Below are 25,047 nucleotides of genomic sequence, written 5' to 3'. Positions count from 1 at the left end.
GTCAATGTCACAAATATACCACACTAATAAACCGTTTGAACGGACATAGCTAGCCTACTTACTGAAAAGATCTAGCTCGCTTTCTGGTGAACTTTTCTGACTGACGAGTGTCAGCATGGTCTCAGCTTGCTAGCTTGTTAGCCGTTAATTCATCATCTGATTAAACAGCTACCCCTGCTATGTTCCTGTTCGTTATGTCACCAAGTTTCTGGCACAATCTTTTGACGCACACATACACTTTGACTTGCCACTTAAGCTTTTAGCCTGTGATTTGTAGCTATCATGGCTACTGTACAAGAAGTTACGTACTGTAGGGGAGACTGGGGCAATTGTAATTCTGTATGTGTGAGTCCTGCTACCTATTATAGCAGGAACTACCACAGAGGCAGTTTGGCTGTGGCCATAAAGTTATGGAACACTATAAAGCAGTTGCAGTATTGATTTCAACTTGACTGTCTGTCTGTCTTTTCGTCTGTCTTCCGTCTGTCTGTCTGTCATTGGACAGATTTTTGTCAGCGTGATAGCGCAACAACCATGTAAGATGCAGGCGTGAAACTTAACTTGTGTCTACAGTAGATCAAAATGAAGGCTATGTTTGAAGATGGGTGTGGCCAATCCCATGAGTTCTGAGTATCATCATAATAATGTATTACTGACTACTGAGTGGTCATGGCTTGGAACATGAACATGTTGAAGGATGTCGCAGCTGGTGTAATCCATCGCAAAATGGACTCTTGTCATTGTTGAAACGGCACATTTGGGCAATTGTAACTACATGTTCTACCTTCAAGCAAATAGAAGGGATCACAATGAACCCCCACAGATACAGGTAAAACTAGAGACTATCTTGCAATGGGATCACACCAGCCACAATGCCTATCAACATGTTGAGGTCCCGACCCATACCTTCTCAGTAGTCATAACTACATTATTACACTCAATAAAAGTGTGACAGGACAACTCCCTTAATTTTGGCTCCCGCGCTTGTACAACACCCATTTTTGAACACTCTCAAAGGTGAAAGAGATACCAGCCAATGCTGTCACAGCTGATTATGATTTAATACCCATTAAACAATTAATTCCAGTTTAATTCGAAAGTTTAAATTCTTGGCAGAAGATCTTGGCAGACAGAGGTGTCATCACAGGCCATGTTCATAATGAGTGTCGTGGTTATCTCGTTTCTGCTTCACTCAAATCAAGATATCAAAATTGGCCCTTTGTTACAGTTCTCACATTAATCGTATCAGAAAACATCAATAAATTATTCTCATTAATTGACCTGTCAATCCTTGAGGGGCCCCACCAGGTTATAATCTTGTGTTTTGATCTTTTTAATTTTTTGTTTTTATGATAGTGAGCAAACCTGTTTGCTTATACCACACCTTTAGCTTTACCACACATAGATCTTATCTTAAAGGTGCTATTTGTAAGAAAAGTAGATTGACGAGTTGGGAATGAGACTCAAAAATCTACTTTTGGTACAAATAGCACCTTTAACACCTTAAATATTTTCAGTACTGCATTAACGTATGTGACAATGCCAGACAGTCATTACAGTCAAAATCTCTGTGTTCTGAAACTTTGGCTGTAGCTGTGGCATATCTGCAAACTTTGCTCCCAAGGAAATATTGGAGCTACATTATAATATTTGGAAGATGAAACCTTTGGCCCAGACAGACACAATCACTCAGTCTTTCCCTGAAAGCAGCCAAGACTGTTTATGAGCAAGAGGTAACTCTGCAGAAAGTGTGTATTACTTGACGTCAGAGGAGTGTAGAGACACAGATATCACCTTAATTATAGCACATGTATAGGTAACCTCTTATTAAACCACCGCTCAAACCCACACATTGACTCACACATAGGTTCTGACACTGTGTCTCCCTGAACATTCCCTCCACAGCTTGTGTTGCTGCCTGTTTGAAAGCAGCTCAGTAATCCTGGATCAGAGAGTACAAAGGGCACCAGAGTGCTGGTGATGTAAGCACTGTGCCCAGTGCTTACCCCACTGCTCTCCCCACTCCCAAATGCTGCCTGGGGGGTTAGGTGGGACACAGAGGAACATCCCAGTTGTGGCTGACCCCCTAACCCACTGAAGACTGCAGACTGACACACACTGCAATACTGGCGGGCTAATGACAGCCTGTGTGCTCTGTCTCAGGGGCCTGCTGCTGATGACCTGGTACACAGTGGGAAGGAGAAAGTGTTGACCAGCCCGCTGTAGAAGAATGTGGCTAAGCTGTGGGGAGTGGTGGATCGGCTCTGTGTGACCAGGCAAACAGACTTTTCAGAGGGACTTTTGCTGCCTCTACTACTCTTACAGTGCCTTATTCCTGGGAGGCCACGTTGCATCAGGTGAGTATCACTGGGTAAACATTTACCTAGTAAACGCCTCTGGCTGCATGTGATCTCAAATGGGTGGAAGGCTGTTTGCTATGAAAGTTGTAACTTTATATCTCCATGTATGCATGCTGCAGGAAACATAACATGTCTGTCAGTCGTGAAATCATTCGGCTATCATAGGCTATCTTCAGCTGTGTTGTTTCATTTGACTGTATGGAAATATCACCAGCTCGTTGTGTGCGTCTGTGAAAATTGCGTGTGCACTCTCTCAGGTCTCCATGGACTTGCTGCAGGACTCCAGTCACACTGCGTGGGGCCTGGACGCCCGATTGAGGGGCTTCCTGGAGCAGGTGAACAGGCTGCAGGAGGCCAATCGGCGGCTGGAGGCTCAGATAACCAACTGGGATATCAGGAGCACCTCACGCTCCCAGGACTGGTCCCAGCAGGAGAAGATTGTTCATGAGCTCCGTGCCCAGGTCAGACTTTTGTTGAGATTTTTAATTATGCAGACTATTAAAAAGTGTTGGACATGATAATATTGTGGATGTCATACAGTCGTATTTCCACTCTTTATGGAAATATTTTTTTAAAATGATTATGCTTCACTACATCAGTTCAAGGTCATGTTGGCTGGCAGACAACAGGAGCAGGTGTGCATAATCAAACAGCCAGTCAAAACAGGCACATGGCATACAACATCATGTGAACAGCCTCAGATACATGTTCCCTTTTAAGACCAGGTAGAGAGCTTTAATGGCAGTGGTGCCGCCCATGTTGGAAGACAGCGGCTCCAGTGCTGTACTACATAGCGAATTCACTCATTAAAAACAACACTGTTACGAGAGCAGAGTTTATGGTGGCTTAATATGCGTGTGAGGCTATAAAAGTATCAAATTGCTGTTGATTATTGATCTTTTTCATGTTTTACTGCAGCTGGTGTGAAGAATCAGCAACCTCTTCTTGATGTATAAAAACCATAACCAACCATACTGAAACTCATTTGTCATCCAGCTAATAAAATGTTTTTCTTTAGTCCTGGAATCGACATTCTGTGGACACGGTTTTGAGTCATGAACAGTGACATGCTTATTTTAGTGATGTTTAAGTCCATCAGGTGAGAGGTGACTGCACATCAAACGAGCGTGTTGCAGAAGATTAGAAGCACTTATGTGTGTCATTACTGTTGGATCAGAGCCAGGGAGATTCCACAAACATCACCAGCTGTCAGTCACACACATAATGCAGAACTCTTTTGATTATTTTAAAGGCCATTCCACTTAATAGCCCACAAACATGAACCGACTTGATGTTGGTTTTAGCATCACTTTCCGTGTAAGTGTCACTGACTGACATTTTAATGACTCTTTTTTTTCCCATTGCAAAGACTTCATCCAACTCATCTCCAAAGTTTGGCTAATGTTCCCATGACTATGACACAAACTCTGCTTGCTTCATTGTTCGTTGATCCAAGTAAAGACTTCACATTTACATATAGGATTACTTTGCTATTTAATTGCTTAAGTATTAATATTAATCTTTTTATATATGGCAGAGACTCAATGATGGCCGATCATCTAGTAAGACATTAAGCAGGAGATAATGTCAGTAGACTGATTCATTCAAATCACTGTGGCTCATCAACATCCCCATGAGTGTATTTTAATGTTTATGAGATAAATGTTATGGAAAATTCCATGTTATCCTTGGCTTTACTTCAACATGGGTGTGTCACCTTCCAAAGTATTGCACAAAGGGAAATAAGGGTGTGTTAACATTAATATGTGTGTGATAAAAGACAAGAAGACACTTTTTGTTTATCCAGACAGCTCTTTAGGCTAGACAGTGAGAATTAAATGAAACTGTCAAAGCCTGACAAAAGCCTTTGTACAATATATCCATTATTAATGCTAGACAAATGGTTTGTTGGCTGTGTTGGCTTTATTCCATGTGTAGTATGTGTTCAGTTTGCACATACTGTAGCACTGATTGGCTTTTGAGGGGTGAGGTGAGGAGTGAAGAGATAGACACTGTACACAATACTTGTTTTGTTATAAACATAAGTACAATTAGTTCCTGTTACACTTTCAGTTTTAGTTTCCACAACAATTCAAACAGCATTTTGTCATGGCCAATTTGTTGCGCTATAAACCACAATAATTATTTCTGGAGAACATGTGGAGTATTTTGTTTTATAAAAGAAGGACAAGTTGTTCCAACTGCTGAATACCCAAAGGTAGCCTGATTCGGAGATGCTCTGACGATGCTCTGATGAAGGCCGCTAGGCCGAAACATTAGAATATTGGTTGACATGGCCAGCATAAATTTGTGAAATTGAGATTAGCAAACTTTTTCCTGAAGATTGTGTGTGTGCTACCTTGGTATTTTTGGGTGTTGAGCAGTTGGAATATACGACTTTGGTCAAGCACTAGAAAATAAATCACTGGGAAGGAGTATCTGTCAAAGATTAAAGGTGCAATATGTAAGAACTGGCCACCTGTCGAAATCATACTCAAAACAAACAGTTGGCAGCATATCACCAGTGTAACTGTTGCTAACTGTAGCTGCCTTAAGCCAGTTAGCTCAGTTAGCCCGTCATCTAGAGGACTGGACCAGGGGAGTGTTGGTGCTTACACCGCTACTAGAGGAGCTTTGTAAAATTCTTACATATTGCACCTTTAACAATTGGACCAAGTTGTTCAATTTGTTCAATTTATATTCACCAGACTGCACATGTAAACCAGCCATGGTTGTAACATCATAATATATGCTGCTTAGTCAGAGAATAAAAATATGATGTACTCTTCGTATATTGAGATTATCAAAGATATTGTAATAATGCTCTCAGCTAATGACACTGCACACATTCTTGATTTTAACACAGAAGTTGTGGTCATAGCCTCATTGTTAATGGGGCAGTTAGATGTCTTAAGGCTTAATGATGGACACCATGGTAATTCATAATAAAAATAAAGGATACTAAAAGTATTGAATCAGATTGAACAAGTGTGCCTTGGTGTGATGCATGTTTACTTCATTGTCAAAATATGATAATTACAATTAGTAAAAAGTGTTAAAATGTTAAATATTGCCTTTATTTGGTTTTAATGTGGTCTGAATGTGGCTGTCCACTTTTCAAAAAGACTAAAATGACCCTCATTTATGAGTGAGGCTATACCAGGACACTCTGGTCCCCAAATGTTCAAATTAACTATACAATAGAAAAGTCACCAACTCTTTTTTTGCAGGACAAAAATGTATTTTATGTATGAGCGTCAAAAGATATTATTAAAAAACTGTGATACAGATTCATCATTGTTGTTGTCCTCCCAGTTGACATTTTCACAGCAGACATTTTGACTTGTCAAAGCAGGAAAAGCACAGGTGTAACCAATAATGTTAACGATCCATTTTATTAAGTGTCCTAGTAAGTCACATCAGTGAGTGAGCGTGCACAATACCAGAACTGGAACTAGCACAGCTAAATGGAATGCAGCCATCATTAATGTTATTTACTCCACCTGCGCTTTTCCTCCTTTGACAAGTCGAAATGTCTGCTGTGAAAAGGGTCTATTGTTCATGCTGACTCACGTCAGAGTGTCATGGTTTACTGTGACACTTGAATAAATCAGAGCCATTACCATTAATTCATGTTATTAGCATCACATGTGCTTTTCTACTATGACAAGGCACAATGTATGCTGTGGAAAAAGCCTATTGGTTTATTATGTAGGGTCCTAATAAACATTTAGGTTGTCACTGAAAAATTATCTAATACATTGTATAATGGGATTTAAAACTAATATAAACATATGGTATCTGTACGTATTGATGTCAGACATGCAGAACAAAATATTAGTCACTGCTGTTAAAAAAATTCAATATTCCAGACGAAGTCTTTTACTTTGTAGTGGGCCTCACCCAAATGAATCCCCCTGCCAGATGTAGAATTGCATGTTGTTTTTGCACACTGATCTAATCTAATGTTATTGTGTTTTGTTTCTGTCAGGTTGGTAAACTACTGATGGAGAATGCCCAGCTGGCGCTACAGTCTGACAGCATGAAGTCCAGAGCTGCTGCCATCCAGGCCAGGTCAGCTGTATTCAGCTGTAGTGTTCCCAAAAACTCTAACGCTCCTCTCCCTCCATCAGTACAGTCTAGGGCTTATTGATTAGTAATAGGCATGAGATCGCATCCCATAAACATATTATGCTCATTTATACAGTTTATGTCTGTAGTGATCAGCTGCAGTGGAGAAAAATACAGATTTGTGTGTGTTTTTATTGTAACTTAGTATTAGATGCTAATAGATAATGTGAGATTATCATTATTGGCCCATAAAAGCATCACCAGCACCACACTTAGATGTAGAAAGACATCCTGTTGTTATCCTGCTGCAATACTTTTCCAGTCCTCTGTTATCTAACTCAGGCCAGTTCCTGCTCCAGTGAGCCAACCTGCATACAAATCCAGGCCGGGCTTTGTGCCGCATCGGCACTTTCACTTATGTATTGATGCAGAGTGACACTGAGTCACCCCCCACCTCTCTCAACACACGGACACACCACCCCTCCACTGTTAGCCATTAACCCCCGAAGGACAGCGGCGACACGCTGCAGCTGGAAATAAATACACCTGTTCTATTTATAGCTATTTCTATTTCTATTTATAGTGTGTCTGTGAGACTCTGGACTCTGTTTATGACACACTTTAATGATGTCAAGGTCTTTTTGGCCCTTTTTACTTGAAGTAATGATTTCTGCAACACCCTCCTTCACTGTCATGCACCAAAATGGGATTGTTCAGCTAAAACCACATCTTTGACTTTCTTATTGGATAGTCACTAATGATTGTTAGAAACTCCTTTTAAATGAAGCTAAACTGGGTATTTGGCAAGACTGAGGAATGTGTCAATACTTCAGGAAAATAAGAAAATTCCACCTGACTTGATCTGTTGCTCTCGAATTTTGATTAAATGTGTTTTCTCTGGCCATTTCATTGTTTCCTCTGTGTTAAAATTAGGTCTTTTACGTCACCTATGTATGCCGTAGTTGAATGATTAACAGTATTCACTGAATGGGACTCAATAAATAATGCTGGCTGATGACATCATATCACAGATGTGAGGCGGAGGAGAGGAACACCAAGTGTCTGGAGCAACATGTGGTTCTGCTCAGGCAGTCAAAGAGGAACGCAGATCAGAGCAGCACGAAGCTGCAGGCAGACCTCCGGCACTCCATGGCAGAGCTGCAGGAGATGCACCAGGAGTTTGAGGTCAATAGATGCACTGCAAATGCCAGTCATGGCATCTTTTTTTCATTTTTTTTGTTTGTTTCCATCCAACCCTCTGTCTGCCTGCTTCACTGTGCCTTCCTCTTTCTATTTGCCTGTCCATCTTTCTGACTGATGGTGCTTATCCCTCTGTATGCACAGGCTCACATTACAACCTTTTTAATTTTAATGTACCCTTTATTCATCCGGGCAATAAAAATAAAATTTAACTTCACAATGACATGTCTCCTCATAGATAGGCTGAAAATTGGAATACTAATAAGAATAAGAATGAATTATTAGCTAGGTGGAGGTTTGGTGTGTGTCCTTGGTAGCAATGTTGTCAGGAACCTATGCTATTGGTATGGTTACAGAAGAGATGGGCCAAAAAAAATCAATGATCCATCTAATTGGTTCATGAACATCAGGTTAAACCTTGCAAGCGCACATCTGGTGGCTGGGTAACCCAGAGGTCAAAAACAGTGTCCTCTGGACAAGAGACAGCACAGACTGAGGTGTAGGTGTGGACATTTTTACCTGTAATTAGAAGATGAAGCCAGAGCCTTTGTGAATCTGGCTGGAAGTTGAGAGGTACCAACATCATTGAACGCATTTAGCATCGGCTCTGGAACCAAACTTCTGTTGGAAGAATTGGTTTCTCTTTTGCTTACACAGAATGAGAGTCACTCACAAGAGCTGTCTAATTGTGACACGTAACAGCAGTTTGAAGGATTCAGTCTTCTTGGGTGCATGAGGTTGTGGAGAGGGCAAGAGCCACTGGGTGTCTGAAACACTAATGTTGTCAATGACTGAGACGACTGGAGGACATTGACGGCGAGGAATGATTTCTTTTGGCTAAATTTAGGTGGTGAGTAGTTTCAGAGTTAGCGGACTTTGTATTAGTGTCATCAGAGCTGAGGTAATACAGTATGTTCGTCACTGTGGTGATGTAAGGCGCTGAGATGATAACTAACCAACAGCTGACTGAGTGAGTGAGTTGGATCTGATGGTGTTAGGCTGCTGGGCAGGCCTGCAAGAGCAAAATGTGTAGTGCATGTTACTTATCGTGGTGATCCTGATTTTGAGTTTGTATCTTTCTGACATTGATGCTGAGCTCAAAGCACCACTGTACAGCTTCACTACACTACAGTGGAGGAGGAGGAAGTATTTAGATTAGAGATGTTCCGATGAAATTTTTTCCTTCCCAATACCGATGCCTATACCTGGGCTTTGGGTATCGGCAGATACCGAGTACCAATCTGATACCACTGTGTGTTAAAAAAAAAAAAAAGAAGAACAAGTTGTATTTTTTTCTTTTAACAGCTGTATGTACTACTAGCCCTGTATGGATGTGATATGATTGCTATCATTGTTGTATGGCCTGGCTCAGGTAAAACCTTGCAGAGAATGATTGCCATCCAACATTCTTTTATTATCTATTTTGACAGTCAGTCATAACCGAAAAAGAACAAATAAAGAAATCGGAATAAATAACAATTCCTTTAAAAACTGTTAAAGTGCAGCCACTTTTTCAATAGGACAGTTTAAAACAGTAGTGCAACAGCAACTTAAATAAATCTAGGAATAAATAATTCCCTTAAAACTTACTCACGGGAAAAATATTGCCAAATAGCTGACATGTTGCTAGCTCCGTCTGACTCACGTGAAATCAACTTCTTCTTCACCGCTCTAACAGTAGTTGCCAGGGGCAGCACAGCGCAACTTCCTGTGTTGGCTTTCAGAGCAGCGAAGAAGAATTGATTTCCAATATGTAACGTTAAGCAGAGCTAATGGAGCTAACTGGGAAGTAGCAGGGTCCCATTTTATAAATTACATGGTATCGGATCGGTGCATAGACTCATGTGCTCACCGATACCGATACATGCATTTTCGGCAGCATTTCCAATACTGATATTGGAATCGGAACAATTTAGATCCTTTACTTAAGTAAAAGTATGTAAGTATAATCAGGCTAATGTTCTTTATTAAAAGTAATTGTACTTAATGCGGCAAAATGTTCCCTGTGACTGTCTAATAAATGATATCATTATTAGTCTATTATTACTAATGCAGCTCATTTCTAACTATTTTATATAAGGCTGCAACTATCAATTATATATATTATAGATTCATCTGCTGATTATTTTTACAATTAATATTGATTGGCTTGAAAAAAATCAAGGCTTATCTTAAAGTGACACCTTCACATTGGTTGTTTCGCTCAATCAACAGTCTGAACCTCAAAATTATTGTTTTTTCTTTAAACAATAGAAGAGAGGATAAAATGATGCAGTGTGTAGTATACTGTATTTAAACATGTAACTAGTTACCATTGGTACAATGATGCTATGTTATTATGTACATAATAAGTAGCCTCTTGTACTTTCACTTGCATTATAGTCCTGTGTGTGTGTGTGTGTGTGTGTGTGTGTGTGTGTGTGTGTGTGTGTGTGTGCGTGCGCGTGCTTTGATGTGTGATGATTTGTGAGTTAAGCTTCACCGCATCTAACGGTTCCTCGTCCTTTCACTCTGACCTCATCCACCCCTCCCCTCTCCTTACTCTCCTACCTCCTCTTAGTTTTCTCATTCCTGCTGACTAATACACCCCCACCCCACCCCACCCCTTCCAGTGTCCAGTTTTTCTGCATGTATACACATACACATGCTCACACACACAAACACAAAAACACGTACACACGCGCGCACACACACACACACACACACACACACACACGTAGGCACACATGTAGGACTCAATAACTGGTTCTTCTTTTCCTCTTGCCTCTGCATTGCGTGAACACTCTACACACAAGGACACACACACACACGCACACACACACACACATTGCTCTTAGACTTTTTTTGCAGACTTTGCATCCATTCACCTAATGATTTTCTACTTATTTTCCTCTTTGTCTTGTTTTTTTTCTCTTGTAATTCTCACTCTTTACATCATTCACTCTGTTCTCACCTTTTCTCTGTCATTCTCTCTCTCTCTCTCTCTCTCGCCCTCCCTCCCCCTCCTACTCCCTCTGGTTGGCTGTGTGCAGGCAGCCCGGGCTCTACAGCTGCAGCGGGCCAGCTCCTGCGATGCTCTGTTAGTGACAACCATAGCAGCAGCAGGACAGGAGGTGGAGGATGGCACAGGGATGGAGCTCACCCAGCTCCTCGACCAAATCAGAGCGCAGTGCGATCAGAGCCGAGTTCCCAGCCCGGGAGAGAGACACCTCGGCCTGGGCACTGTGTCAAATCCGCTCCCCGGCCTGGTCGGGCCTAGCCGATCTGGAGCAGCAGCATCATCCAGAACACACAGAGGAGCTCTCAGTGAGGTACGCATCCACTCCTGCATCTTCACTTTCCTTTTTTTCTTATGCCTCTGTCATGTTGTCCTGGCCCACTGCCAGCCAGACACACCCTCACACTCCGGGCCGTCTTATAACAAAGACAGAGAGATGTATATGCTCAGCTGGTTTTAAATGTTAGCAGAGTGTTTGTTGACTGTGGTGAAGCTTTAGGTTCAGGACTCACCATGTCTCTCCCTCCTTCTTTGCATATGTATGTGTGTCTGTATTTTCCTTCTTGCAGATTTGTTTATGTTTTTGCATGATTGTGTCCTCATTTACTTTACCTTTTCATTCCTACACACATTTACAGTAGTGTGCTACAACTTATCACTTACTACTCTGAGTGAATTATCTCTGGCCTTCATTAAATATTCATGAGCTACATTTAGACCAAAACACCTATCATCTATCTTGCAGATTTGTATCCTTTGTGTATTAATGGCAGCTATTTTTATTGGAGAGTTGGAGCTTTTCTATTGTTATTTTCGGTTCGTTTTATCTGTTCTCTGTTTAGTTATTATGGGAAAGAGTGCAGTGTGGATGCCTTTTGCTATCCCAGTGTTCCTGTGCCACAGCAAAATGACTTTGGTCTGTCATCTGCAAGCTTCCACAGTGCTGAAATGGAGCAGGTTTTATGAGATGTTGTTGTTTACATCATACCTTCTCTGTCTGGCCCACTAAAGTAACTGTTACACAATGCTGCAGTCAAAAGACTGCATGATGTCCATAGTTATCATGGGTGATATTAGAATTTCAAATAATGCAGTCTTTTGAAGAAGAAAGTGTTATACAGGACATATTAACATGCAGTTAGTGGGAGATATATTGTTACGATATTACACAGAATAAACCGGTGCTTCCTTGAAAGGGCTGCATTGTTTACCTCATGAGTTGGACTGTAAAGTACAGTGAGGAGTCAAAGCTGTGATGCAGGCACCCAAACTACATGACATCTATTATAATTTTCAGTGGAGCCCAACATAGACTTAAGTTTTGAAGCCACTACCAATACTGATATTAGGAAGTAAAACATATTGAAATATCAGCTGATATACAATTTCTTTTTTGTAATGATCCCTAGAATGCCAACCATTAACAACCATTCATACCTAGGCTCACCTAGCCCAAGCAACCCACATGAAGGCCGTTTGGGTCAACGACCCACAGGTGGCCCTAACAACTCTGAAACTCAGAGCTCACATGTGTCCTCAATGACTCTGTAAGGACACTCCCACACAGAGTTTTAAAAGAAGCCTCTTGGATGAAGGTGAAATGTCTTCAAGAAACTGAAACAAGTCCAGTTGCCTACGATACAGCACTTAGAATTCTTGGCAATAGAGAAATGAGGGGACGGTGGGACTCTGCAGCCCAAGATAGTGGAGAGTTTTTCAGTGACTGTTATCCAAAATGAGTGAACTGGTTGACAGGCCCAAGTGGTGTGAAAATAATCATCTGTGCTACCCAAAGTGCATTGTGAACAGATAGGTTGGCTATTTTGGGATAGGTGATACAGGTGAGTGATTCCCTTTTGTTGACATGCTAAAAAGTAAATGGGGGTGTTGTGTAGCTGGAAGTCCAGATAATGCCAAATCACACGGGATGTAGCTACATGGAGCCAGTGATGACCTGGTGTTTTTATGTGTTTTCCACCAGGCTGCCAGGGTTGAGGAGATAGTGATTTTCTTGTGGTAGTCCTGTTTCTTGATTGATTGATTGTTGTTTGAAGGAGAGGTCTGCAAGTGAAGTGTTTTTACATTGATTTTGTTCTAAATCTAGCCATGGGTTATTGTAGTTTTTTGGGTCCATTTGAATAAATATTGCCATTCATTATTTTCCTGTAGCATGTTTGCAATTCAAATAGTTGTAAAATATTGCTCCAAGGTGCCACTACTGGTCAAACACTCCATTCAGTACCACTAAGGTTTTGGATTATAATTGAATGTCCAATGCAGTAACACTAATCAGATACCGACACCAGTAATCAGATTAGCACTGTCAAAAATATCACCTAAAATCAGTTGTGGTAAGCAACTAAGTACAGTAACACAAGTGTTGTACTTTATTTGAAGGTACTTTTCTTGAATATTACCACTTGATGCTACTTTACATTTGTGCTTCACTATATTTCAGAGACAAATATTGTACTTTTTACTCTTAATGTTTACCTTTTTTTGACAACTATAGTTTATAGTTTAAGATACAAAATATATATATATAAAATAAGATTTGATGGATATTAAGTTGTTTAAATTAGCACCACCTCAACTGCACCAACCACAAAAGAAAAATGCTACTTACAGTCTGTGTTAATCCAATAATATATTCAAAAATAATATAACACAGTGAAAGTAGTCATTCTGCATAATAAGTACTTTTAATTTTTGAAGTACTTTCTTTACATTATCTTTACATACATTGTAAAAGTAATTTTACAGTAATAGCTGACATAGGATAATCTCTCCCTAAATTTGCTTATTACGTTGTGTTTTTTATTAATTGAAACAGACTTTATGCATTGGAACAGAAAATGAAAATTATTGAAGTAATAAATTAAACACCATAACTTACATAAGTTGAGTCATCTCCTTTTGTTTTTACTGTCAAAATATTGTCATAACTGTGCTGAGACAGCTTCACTGCATTCGAAGGGGGTTGAGGACAGAGGGTGTGAAGCGCCTCACAGCTGTACAGTGTGTCAACACAGCTTGCTTAGTTGTGTTGACACACAGGCCTGGGCGTCTGCTCTGCTGTCTGTTTACCTAAACTGACACTGACACACTACCAACAGCACCTGTGGCTGTTTATCCTCTGAATGTCTGACTGGCTGCCAATGGGGAAAGAACGATAGGTTACGTTGTAACCGTGGTTCTCTGAGACCATCACTGAAGGGGGAAATGTATACAGAAGGCCTTGGAGCCACTGATGGGCCAAGGCATCTGTTCTGAGGGGCAGGTCATCTCACCTTTGACAACAGAAAGACAGGGAGCAACTCTTCTCTTTTAGGTTGACTCCCTGGAGACTAACAGATCTGCACCAGCTGTCCCAAAGCATTGCACGATCTCTGCCACCACATGTGGGTGGAGCCTCCATTCTCCTGGGCCGGGCTACATGGCAGCAACCCTGTTCTCCTGTCCAGGCCCATACCAGCCAATCGTCCAGGCAGTTTAGAATTCCTTCTCGCCTCAGAGGCCCACGGGCTGCATCCATGCTCCTGTCTTTTCCGCAAGGTGCATGGGGCCAGCAAGATCTCCTCCATCTCAAAGGGGGAGGAGTCATAAACCAAGAGGCACTTGCCTCCCTGGTATGGTAAAGCAATTCATGCAGGAGGCAGGATCCTCACAGGCTGTCATGGCCTGGCATGCCCATCTCCTGCAGGCATGCACACACCACAGCCTGCACATGGGTGACCTCTTGCCATTTCCATCTTCTTCTTTTTATTCCATTTATTTATCATTTCAGATATAGGGCTGTGTATATTTCATATACACATATCCTCACACTCTTACATTGCGACCAAACAGTTCGTGGCTGTTTGCCTTTCTTTTTCCCCTTGTTTTTTTTGCAATGTCAGTGGAAAAGTGAGGAGATGCACATGCAGAAGTGTGCACAGTCCGTATGGTGCAAACCTATTCTTGGGACTCTCTCCCTTTTAGTCACATCTGCGCCGGCGGAAGCCACAGCTTCCAGCAGCGCTTTACAATGGGACTGCTGTGAGTTGGGCAGGCAGCTGTACTTAAGGTCTCTGTGTATCAGGCTGTCACGCTGGAACTGACAATGTGCTCAGGTGTGCTTCTGGCCAATGGGAGAATTGGAGTTTCAAATCTGGGGAACTGTAGCAACCAGGTGTTACTTACTGGACACTGGGGTTGCACTCTTTCCTTTGTTTACAGGCTTTGTTAGTGCGTGGGGGGCACACATGTTAAGCTTTGGTTTACATGCAGGCCTCTCTATTGTTAGGACCATGTGGTGAGGTCCCAACACCATTTTCACCTCAATTAGATACTTTTGATAGCTATCCAAAAGCTTCTGGTAGTCCTCTGGCTGAATTTGTAACCACTCCTCTTGACAAAATTGGTGAAGTTCAACTAAATTTGTTAACTTCCTGGCACAGACTTTTTTCTTCAGCACAGTCCACATGTTCTTGATGGGTTCCAGTCAGGACTTGGGAAGGCCATTCCAAAACCTCAATTCTAGCCTGATTTAGCCATTACTTTACCACTTTTGCTTTGTGTTTGGGATCATTGTCCTGTTGGAACACCCAACTGTGCCCAAGATCCAATCTTCTGCTGATGATTTTCGGTGATATACCTCCTTCTTCATTATTCCATTTACTTTCTTTAGAGCACCAGATCTAGTGGCAGCAAAACAGCCCCACAGCACAATACTACCGCCACCATGCTTGACAGTAGGTATGGTGTACTTGGGGTTAATGGCCTTACCTTCTCTCCTCCAAAGATATTGCTGGTCATTGTAGCCAAACAACTCAGTTTTTGTGTCATCTGACCACAGAGTTTTCCTCCAGGAGGTTTTTTCTGTGTCCATGTGATCAGCAGCAAACTTCATTTTGAGCTTTAAGGTGCCGTGTCAAGGGCTTCTTTCTTGCACAGCAGCCTCTCAGCCCATGTTGATGCAAAACATGCGTGACTGTGGACTCTGACACCTGTCTTCCAGCAGCTTCTAATTCATTGCATACTTTCTTTTTGGTGGTTTTTGGTTGACTCTTGACCATCCTGACCATTTTTTTCTCGGCAGAAGGTCACAGTTTGTGTTTTCATCCTGATCGTGGCAGTGACACAATTGTGCCATGCACTTTATACTTACAAACAGTTGTTTGTACAGTTGATCTTGGGACCTGTAACTGCTTTGAAATGGCTCCAAGAAACTTTCCGGACTTGTTCAAATAATGCGCTCTTTCACATCAATGCTGAGCTCCTTAGACTTCCCCATTGTAGTGTTTGTGGCTGAGTCCAGTGGGTGTATCAAACAAGCCCTTTTTAAATGGACCCAGAAAAGTCACCAGCTGTTATCAGTCGTAACCACTCAGAAGTTAAGAGGCCATTCTACAGAGCAAATTTGGTTCACACAACTTTCTACATCAACAAAACTGGTCATTCAATTTGTTGTATGTATATTTTTGAGCCAGCAGATTTGGTCACATTTTCAGAAGACCAATAATAAATTAATTATTGAACCAAACTTCATGAATGTTTTTTGTGACAAAGTAGTATCTGTTGTAAACTTTTGACCATGACTGTACCATCAGTGACGGTGCTAACATTAAAACATTTATTTGGACTTCATCTGTGTACTGGATGAGTAGAAGTTAAAATGAGTAAGATTGTTTGTGGTTTGGTGTGTTTACTTGGATGAGATGGTGGCAGTGTTGGTGGCGATGGGGTTCTTGTACCTCTTTCAATGGCAAATCCTGTCATGTCATCCAGGAGGAGGCAGCGTGGGCGCAGGTGAGCCTCGGCAGCAGTGCCTTGAGGGAGGCCCGGGCCGAGCTAGCTGAAGCCAGGAAGCAGTGGCACTCGCTGCAGGTGGAGATTGAGACCCTACATGCCTTGGTAAGGAAACACACATCATCACATATCACCACAGCCAACTCCCCATCTATCACACTGATAAAAAATGTTCCATGGTAAGTGGCATATTGCATGTGTTGACTTTGTAGAAGTGACAAGATAATGAAAACTATGATATTAGTAACATAGAATATAGCTTATACTGCATGTTTATATCAAAGCTTTCCATGGGATTATACCTTCCAATCACCCCTTGATTCAGTTTGGGTCTTTAAACAGTTTACTCCAGAATCAAATTAAATAGGGTTGCACAATATTGGAAAAATAATGACATTGCAGTATTTTGTTTTTTCTGCAATTATTATTGTGATATGAAAAATACAGGAATTTTCAACAGATAACTTGAATATCTCAATAGAGGCTATGCATGTGATGTTACAATAGGTGGAAGTCACCATGGTTACAACCACTGAGTAACAAAAAGACTACTGCGTGGCAACATGTAATATTTATCAAGTGCAGCAATCTTAATATCCATCTTGAATGCTGCAAAAACACAAAAAAACACATCTTAGATGTGACACAGGTGAATTAATTTGCCTACTGTTGTACATTGTGATGTAGATGCTGAAACAATTATATATAATAATTATAATTATATTATAATAAAGTGGTAACAAGACAAGTCTCTACATGGTTCTCTAAATTCAACATGGAGTTATTTCAAAAGATAATGACATCTGTTTAGTCATTATCATGAAAGCTCCTTTCCTCTTGCTTTTCAGGAGAAAGGCCTTGAGAACTCCCTGCAGAACACCCAGCAGCTGTATTCCAGCCAGCTGCAGGACCTTTCCCAGGTGATTGCTGGGCTGGAGAGTGAGCTTGAGCAGGTGAGGAGTGGACTGGCCACCCAGCGCGAGCGCCACAGCCAGCTCCTTAACACCAAGATGAGGCTGGAGCGAGAGATCACTACTTACCGACGTCTACTGGAGAGTGAAGAGGGCAGGTGAGGACAAAAGGGAAAGACAGGAATGGAGCTTCAAGGAAGCAGAAAGGAGTGGTTTAGTTGGAATTTTGTGGTTTTAGTGTTAACTAGGAAGTTATTTGACTTCCCAGAACACTGGTGCAGTTTCAACCCTCAAAAGTGTTCCAAGGAACAGTGGAGAACAAATGTAAGAAAAACAAAATACCACAGAAACATCATATATCAATTTTTATGATGTTTTTATGCAAATTCAGTATCTAGAACACAGACTTCACACATCAATGACATGACTAAGACAGAAATGTCATCCTTAGCACCTGAGCACAAAGTAAACACAATTATGTCTTAATGATTTCCTTTATGTAGCTGTCAATCTGATAATTTCAAGTGAAGACCTTTTTAGTCAGCTCAAAGCCCTCTATTCTGTAATGGATTATGTAGAATCTATCTGTAGTGAAACTGAAAATCCACAATAATTGCAGGGTGAGACATAAATGGGCTCGCGAGTAAGGCCATGCAACATAGACATGTAACAACAACAGTAAAATGTAGTTAAAGTGACTAACTTGCTACCACAACAAACAACAATCAGGTCTGTCTTTACTCAGACAAGATGATATAACAGTTGACCCATCTTTGTCTGGTCTCTTAACTTATTCCTAGGCAGTGTCAAGCAGTTTTACTAAGGAATATTCCATTTCTTTGGCATCGCCTTTAATTATCTTCACAGGCCTTTTGAACCACAGATTGACATCTCACATCGAGCCCATTTGCAATTTAACACATTTGGTGCATCAGCTACTGTATGTGAGATAAGGGTGGTCAAAGAGGCACAAACAGCTGTGTGACAAAAAAAGAGATGAGAGCATCCTCATACAGTGATAATGACTCTTTCTTACTGAGGCATCTGCACGCATAATACCCTTAAGGTTTTAATTAACTAAATAAAAGGCACAAAAGATAATATTGAAAGGTCACAATACTTGTATTTAATCATTTAGCCATCCAATCTTGTTTAGGCTGTGCAAAGAGAGATCATATGTATTTGCACCATATGAAGATTATTCCTGTTACTCGCTCAAGTGTGTATTTGCCCCAAACAGCCAGATTAATTTGCTGTACATTAACTGCAAGCTGGCGAGCATTGACAAGCAGAGGTTGTGTGTATTTGTGAGTTTTATTCAGGTGAATCACAAAACTCAACGCTCACCAGAGACTCCAGTCCTCCCTCTTCTTTTCCCCCTCTCCTCTCTGTAATGTTACACTCATTACTTAAAGGAGAAATTTGCCATGTTTTATGTGGATATCCCAATCAGTGTTGTTGGTAAATGTAGTTAATTGAGGCAATAAAATCCCCAGTGTGTGGTGTCTTGAAAGAGAAAGTTGGGTTATTAGAGTGTTCCTGCTTGCACAGCCTGCCTACATGTACCAGGATGCACTGCATGCAACCTCCTGAAGCTCCACCCCCAAATACTTCCTTAACATGCCCAGCATGTGAAGGTGGGCAATTCAAACGGGGCTGTGTACAAAAAGGCATCTGAAATAAGTTAGCTATGTGATTGCCAGTAAAGAGGAATAAGTTTTATAGTTCATAGTTTTCATTGTTATAATACTACATAGACTAAATATTTGTTTATATTTGGTAGTGTTGTATAATACACACAATTTATTTAGTATCCTTTACATCTCAGTCCAGTGAGAAAAATATTCATTCATAACATTGTTTACAATAAAAAACTGTGAAGTGTTGTAAAACTTAAAATTAATATAACAGAAACAATAATACGGATGATGGCTGAGTGAACCGATGACCCCAACGGTTACTGATGACCCGCAGTTGTTATGGCCTGTCACTGCAGGTCATAGTTCAAACAACACTAAATGAAACAAGGAGAAATGTGTATAAATGTCACATGACCACCTGACCACTGATTGTATTATCTTGTGGTATTAATAATGATTTAAAATAATGATCGAAAGAGCGGAACTCAACATGTAGTTCGCTAACGTCACTATACGGCTGTGAGTATGAGGAATATTATATGCCAGGTTTATTGCCTGTGGTCTGTCTGCTGAGAAGAAATGTCCAGTGCCTCATGGAAATTATATTTTTTTTAAAACTGCATTGTATAAACAAATGAAATTTGTTCAAGTAAGTCATCACTCTGTGAAGCTGAGGTGGATTATTCTGTTAGCGCTCAGAGGCTGCTGTGTGAATCTGTGAGCCATCTATAAGTCTTTGGTTACAGTTTCCATCAGGTCAGTTTCTCTCCTCTCCTCCTCTGGAGCAAGTTTACCACCAGGTTGGACTCACTGTCACCTGTTGGAGCTGCAGCCCTGTGAGCTCTTGGAGATGCTGCTTGGTTCTGTGCACTGTCAATGCACCTCTTAGTGATCCACTCTTGACTTGCCCTCTCTGACCACTACACTTGTTCAGCTTTGGTCTCCTTATACTGATGGCTAAGGAACAAACGTTCAACACGTCCTTTCGGGCAAAGCTTAGTGCTTTGAATTAAGTGGCTTTGTGTTTAGTAATTACAAAATAAGCTTTAGTGTGAGTTTTCCACAGGCCCCCACACAAACAGCTGTTGCATATATTTTGAGATGGTAAACTGTACGCCTACATATTTTCTAACATTGCGTTAGATGACAGAAGTGAACTTTCATGTATTGTCACTGGTACTTGGAAGTAGGCCAGACTTTACGCCAACCCCCAGTGACACAGAGAACATTGAGGGGGCTCACTTATGTGTCCCTCAGCATGAACTAAATTCCGATAGATAATGATTACGGTTGAAAATTTGCAGAGTTAGTGCATTTCCCTTCCAACTCCAGTCGGCATTACAACTTTCAACATTACAGAACATAAACACTGGACAATGGAGGTCAGGTAAAAGTAATCTCTGAGCTCCTGCCATTGGTAAATGGCTCCCGATCAGAGCAGAATCTGATGTGACTCCGGGTGTTTATTCCTCCAGAGTGTCTGACTCTGCACAAGACTCTCTCCTCCAGAGATGGCTGCCCCCTCCACTCCACCAGACCTGTCACACGTAACACTCTGCAAACATCTTTTGTTTTGTTTTATTAGAAAGACCCCTAGCAGCAGAAATTAGCCATGCTAGTAGTTGTGAGGCTAAAATATGCTTTGAGCTAAATGCTAACACCTGCATACTTACATGCTCATAATGACAATGTAGACACCTTTATGTAATCTTTTGTGTGTGAGCACGCTAACATCTGCTAATTAGCACTAACAACAATACACAGCTGATGTTGATGTGAATTGAATAACTTTTGCAGGTATTTGGTAATAATTAAAATTATTTTGACCTGATGATGGCACTAGATTATATTGAGATTATTGATATCCAAAGTTAAGAAAATACAATTCAACCTTATGGAAACATGTCTGAACTACATTTCATGGCAAGCCATCTAGTTGTTGAGACATTTCAATAAATGCGCCAGAGGAAATTTAAGATAAAAGAAGATAATATCTTCTATTTTCAATCTTCTATCTTATGCCAATAGCATCTGTGAAATATGAAGCTATAGTTTTTCGCTTATCGGCATCAGCTTAGCCTATTCTAAGGAGTGGAAAAAGAAGCAAACCGCTTGATGTGGTTTCACAACTTGTTTATACACACTGGTATTTGTTGGCATGAAACACACATTAATGAAGTTGCTTTAGAGGTGCTGCTGGGCACATTTTTTTTTACCTTCAAACAGAGCCTAAGCTAGCTCCATTTCCTGTCTCAATGCTAAGCTAAGTTGACTATCTCATGGTTGTAGCTTCCCTTAGACATAGCAGAGGTATTGGTCTTCTCATCTAACACTCAGAAAGAAGGGAACAAGTATATATTCCATAAAATGTCTGTGTCACATACATGCATACATCCATACTATCTACTCCTTCCTGCAGGTACATGAGTCGTATTGGGCAGCCAATGAGTCTGCAGCCCTGGAGGTCTTATGTGGAGGAGCCGAAGGAGAACGGGCTAGAGAACGGCTTCAGTGACCCTGCTGTCACTCCGGACGAACCCAAGTCAGAGCCCCTGCCTGAAATACCTTCACTCTTCCCTGCAGACAACGGATTAAAGAAAAGCATACTGCATAGGCAGCAAAGCCTTGTGATACTCACAGGTAAGACGCGCGCACACACACACACACACACACACACTATAGTCACATCTTGTTATGATTTGTCATTGATGTCTTCTCACAGAGCCAGAGCAAGATAAAGACTTGCCAATCTCCACTGTGAAGACTCAGGAGATTCTTCAGGGCAACGTGGTGCGAGAGAGTGCAGAGGGTCACGGTACCATTGAGTAAGTATTGATCATTTTGCCCCCCCCGCTGAGCTGTAGTCAGCACCTTTGGCTCAGTCTGACATGTAGGCATTTTCTAATAGCAAGCACTAAGAGCATCACCTGAGAGCGATCTGCTTTACGTTACCCAGATAATTGCCTTTTTGATTACAAAACAACATTGTTTCTTGCTTGCTTGATCTCCTGAGGGCTTCACACCTATTATATTGACTCATTACCTTATAATGACACAGTCATCCATGTCCCACCCCGGCGACGTCTGATCCAGCAGACAAGATGTACAAACTCTCAAAGGAATTATCATTGCACGTTAAACAAGTTACAAAGGATAAAACATTAGTAGTTGGCTGCGCAGGTTCCCATGAGTTATTCATGACAGAGCTTCATGGGAATTTTCCTCCTTTAATGGCTTGTGTTTGATGTCGAGATACCCGCCTGGTGGGGAGGCTTCAGGGCGTGGCACCTGTTATTGTTGGACGAGTTCTTTGTTAATGCTTCGTTGTTACCTGCCCCACACACGCACACATGCACAACGTCTACAGAGACATACACATATCTTGTCCATCTGCCAGAATAGTCATCTGTCTTTGAGCTGTGATCAGCAGACAGTATAAGTCATTCTGTCACTTTACAGATTCTCCACAGTTATCAGTGTTGGCCAGCCCACTAAATTTTTGTTAGCTAAATGCTCCTTGAATACTTCCAGAACAAGTTCTGCCTCTGAAAGGAAGAATTAACTTGTTTACACTTCAGCGGTTCTTGATGCCTTCAAGTTAATTAGTTCAGACTACTGCATTGTTAGGTAATGGTCCGTTATGAAGGCACCTATCTGTAATTACTGATGGAACCAATGTTTGTCAGCTGAATGTTCTCATAACCTTCACAACTAGCTTACAGGCCTATACTGTTAAAAACATTCATACTGTCCATATCTTCATGTGGTCTAGTCAAAACTGAGATTCAGATACTAAACAACACTTTCTAGTCACTGATTTGTCCCACTGGTAAATACCAATACCAACTGGATGGTGAAACATAATCGTCATTTACCTGTGTATAACTTATCTTCAAAGGCATTCTACTATTTTGGTAAGGATGGCTAAATACGCTAAAAGTAGTAAGTGAGAGAAATAAATCATGTGTGAAATAAAAAACATTGATGCATAGCGGTGCATAAAGATGTATCAATAATCATTTTATAATTGCATCGAAGTCCTCGGAATCGAGTTGAAACGATTTGAATTTAATTGAATCAAAGTGGAATCATGAGGGGCCTCGAGATCTATATTTATGGCTCGCAAATGTTTTGCTTTGGTTCACTCTCACTGCTCTCATCAACCTTGTTTTTTGTTGCAGCAGGCATCTATTCTAATAAACAGATATTTCCGTCATATGGTGATCAAAACTGGGCTAAGAGGAGATGGAATATTGGACTTATAGTGCATAGATAGTTGAACACAGCCATGACTGAATTCTAGTGTTGCTCTGTGTTTGCTGAATGTGTTAACAGGAAACTGCTTGCTAACTTTTTAACGTGATAATATGTCAGTGTTGTGTTTACAGTGTGTTGTACTGCCCCCAGGTGGTCAGAAAAGCAACAGTCCAGTGGAAAATGTGTTTGGGTACATTTATTGTTTAGCTCTGTGGCGCTCCCTCTAAAAGCCCAACAAATATATGATACCTTAAAACCTTCCCATTTCACAGCCCAAATCATCAATTAGTGTGTGAGGTTACCCTGTTTTTATAGTGGCTCACTTGCATGGACACCTACTGGACATTACCACTTCTGCAGATGCATGGTCTGTATTTTTCAGACCATTGCATCATTTAGTTCACTTGAAACAGCAAAGATCGGAGATCCTGATCCTCAGTGAGTCTACTCAGTGACAGACTGGTTGCATGTTACTACAACATGCTCTGTTCATGTTCTCATCAGTTATAGTGTTATACAGCTCTAATACCAGCTCAGTCTGAGGCAAGTCAAGTGTTGTACCTTGCTGCCCCCTGGTGTTACTCTGCAATGAGGTGTATCATGCATAAATGAATGAATACATGTTTCCTGTTTTTGTCATAATGTAGCCTATTGAAATGAGCCGTCCCACATGGAATTACATAACATACAATATTACTTTAAGTCAATCAATAAATAGACTTTAAGACAAATTAGTGTTGTGTACCAGATTCCCATGAAGTTGGGACACTGTGTAAAAAAGAATAAAACAGAATGTGATCAGTTGCTAATCCTTTTTGAGATATAATCAATTGAAAGCAGTACAAAGACATTATATTCAGTGTTTCACATTAGCAACAGCATTGTTTTTTGTAAATATATGCTTATTCTGAATTTGATGGCAGCTGCACAACAGTTTGGAGAGGGGCAACAAAAGACTGGGAAAGTGTTCCAAAAACACATTCCACAGGCAAACAGCTTCATTGGTAACAGGTGATAGTATCATGACTGGGTATGAAAGGGGCATCCTCGATAGGCTCAGTCGTTCACAATCAAGGATGGGGTGAGGTTCACCACTTTGTGAAACACATGATTGTATAAAGGTTAAAACTCTCGTCGTAAACACAGTTCATTTGCAAATGATTGCATTCTTTTTTTAAATATTCGTTTTACACAGCATCCCAACTCTTTGGTCATCAGGATTGTATAAATGTTCCTGAACACAAGAAAACATGTTTGACATATAAGCAGGATAGAGACCAACAAACAGAAAAGCATCCACTGAAAATAGTTTCAATGAATTATGCAAATAATCCGATAACGTATAATGTGAAGTGACCATCATGTGTCATCATCATCATCATCATCACCTTTTATTGCCACGACATCTAACCTCTTTCCTACCAGGACAGAGAAGATTGACAAGGTGATAAAGCAGTGGGAGGGCTCTTTCTTCAGAGGGAATCCCAAGCTGCGGAAGAAGTCGGTGTCGCTGCGCTTCGACCTGCACATGGCTGCAGCAGATGAGGGGTGCGCCCAGACTAAACAGGACAGCCTCCCTGACGTGGAGGTGCGTCTCATCATGAAGAGATCTCGCAGCATCCCTACTATCACACCGTAACTCTGTCACTGCTTTGCCAGAGTCAGCATTGGTTTGCAGCTGTTTATGGTAACACTGGTGATGTTGAAGTTACAGATATAACATCTGTATCATTGACATCTGCGATATTAGCATCCATGACCATCACTTCCAGTGCTTAATGAATTTCAAATGACAGCATTCATTAAACTTTATATCACAA

The 25,047-nt window shown here is 41.0% G+C and overlaps 1 protein-coding gene across 1 annotated transcript; it reads left to right on the top strand.

Annotated features, from left to right (window-relative positions):
- Nucleotides 1-1,969: 1,969 nt before the first annotated feature.
- Nucleotides 1,970-25,047, top strand: krt222 (keratin 222). Its single transcript, XM_073475134.1, has 10 exons — nucleotides 1,970-2,357; nucleotides 2,618-2,821; nucleotides 6,352-6,434; nucleotides 7,463-7,616; nucleotides 10,664-10,942; nucleotides 16,399-16,524; nucleotides 17,268-17,488; nucleotides 21,390-21,610; nucleotides 21,693-21,795; nucleotides 24,653-25,047. The coding sequence occupies exons 2-10, from the start codon at nucleotides 2,624-2,626 to the stop codon at nucleotides 24,864-24,866; spliced, it is 1,599 nt and encodes a 532-aa protein (XP_073331235.1). The 5' UTR covers nucleotides 1,970-2,357; nucleotides 2,618-2,623; the 3' UTR covers nucleotides 24,867-25,047.

This window comes from Pagrus major, chromosome 1 (assembly GCF_040436345.1).
Source record: "Pagrus major chromosome 1, Pma_NU_1.0".
Taxonomy (NCBI): Eukaryota; Metazoa; Chordata; class Actinopteri; order Spariformes; family Sparidae; genus Pagrus; species Pagrus major.
Note: the sequence above shows the minus strand (reverse complement) of the source record. Positions and strands in the feature narration are given on the sequence as shown.

What these genes read in the sequence shown, in the direction of transcription:
- krt222 (XM_073475134.1), top strand. Translation starts at nt 2,624, where the DNA reads ATGGACTTGCTGCAGGACTCCAGTCACACTGCGTGGGGCCTGGACGCC. An exon ending in TTGAGACCCTACATGCCTTG is followed by an intron (nt 16,525 to 17,267) that starts GTAAGGAAACAC and finishes CTTGCTTTTCAG; the next exon opens with GAGAAAGGCCTTGAGAACTC. An exon ending in CTGGAGAGTGAAGAGGGCAG is followed by an intron (nt 17,489 to 21,389) that starts GTGAGGACAAAA and finishes TCCTTCCTGCAG; the next exon opens with GTACATGAGTCGTATTGGGC.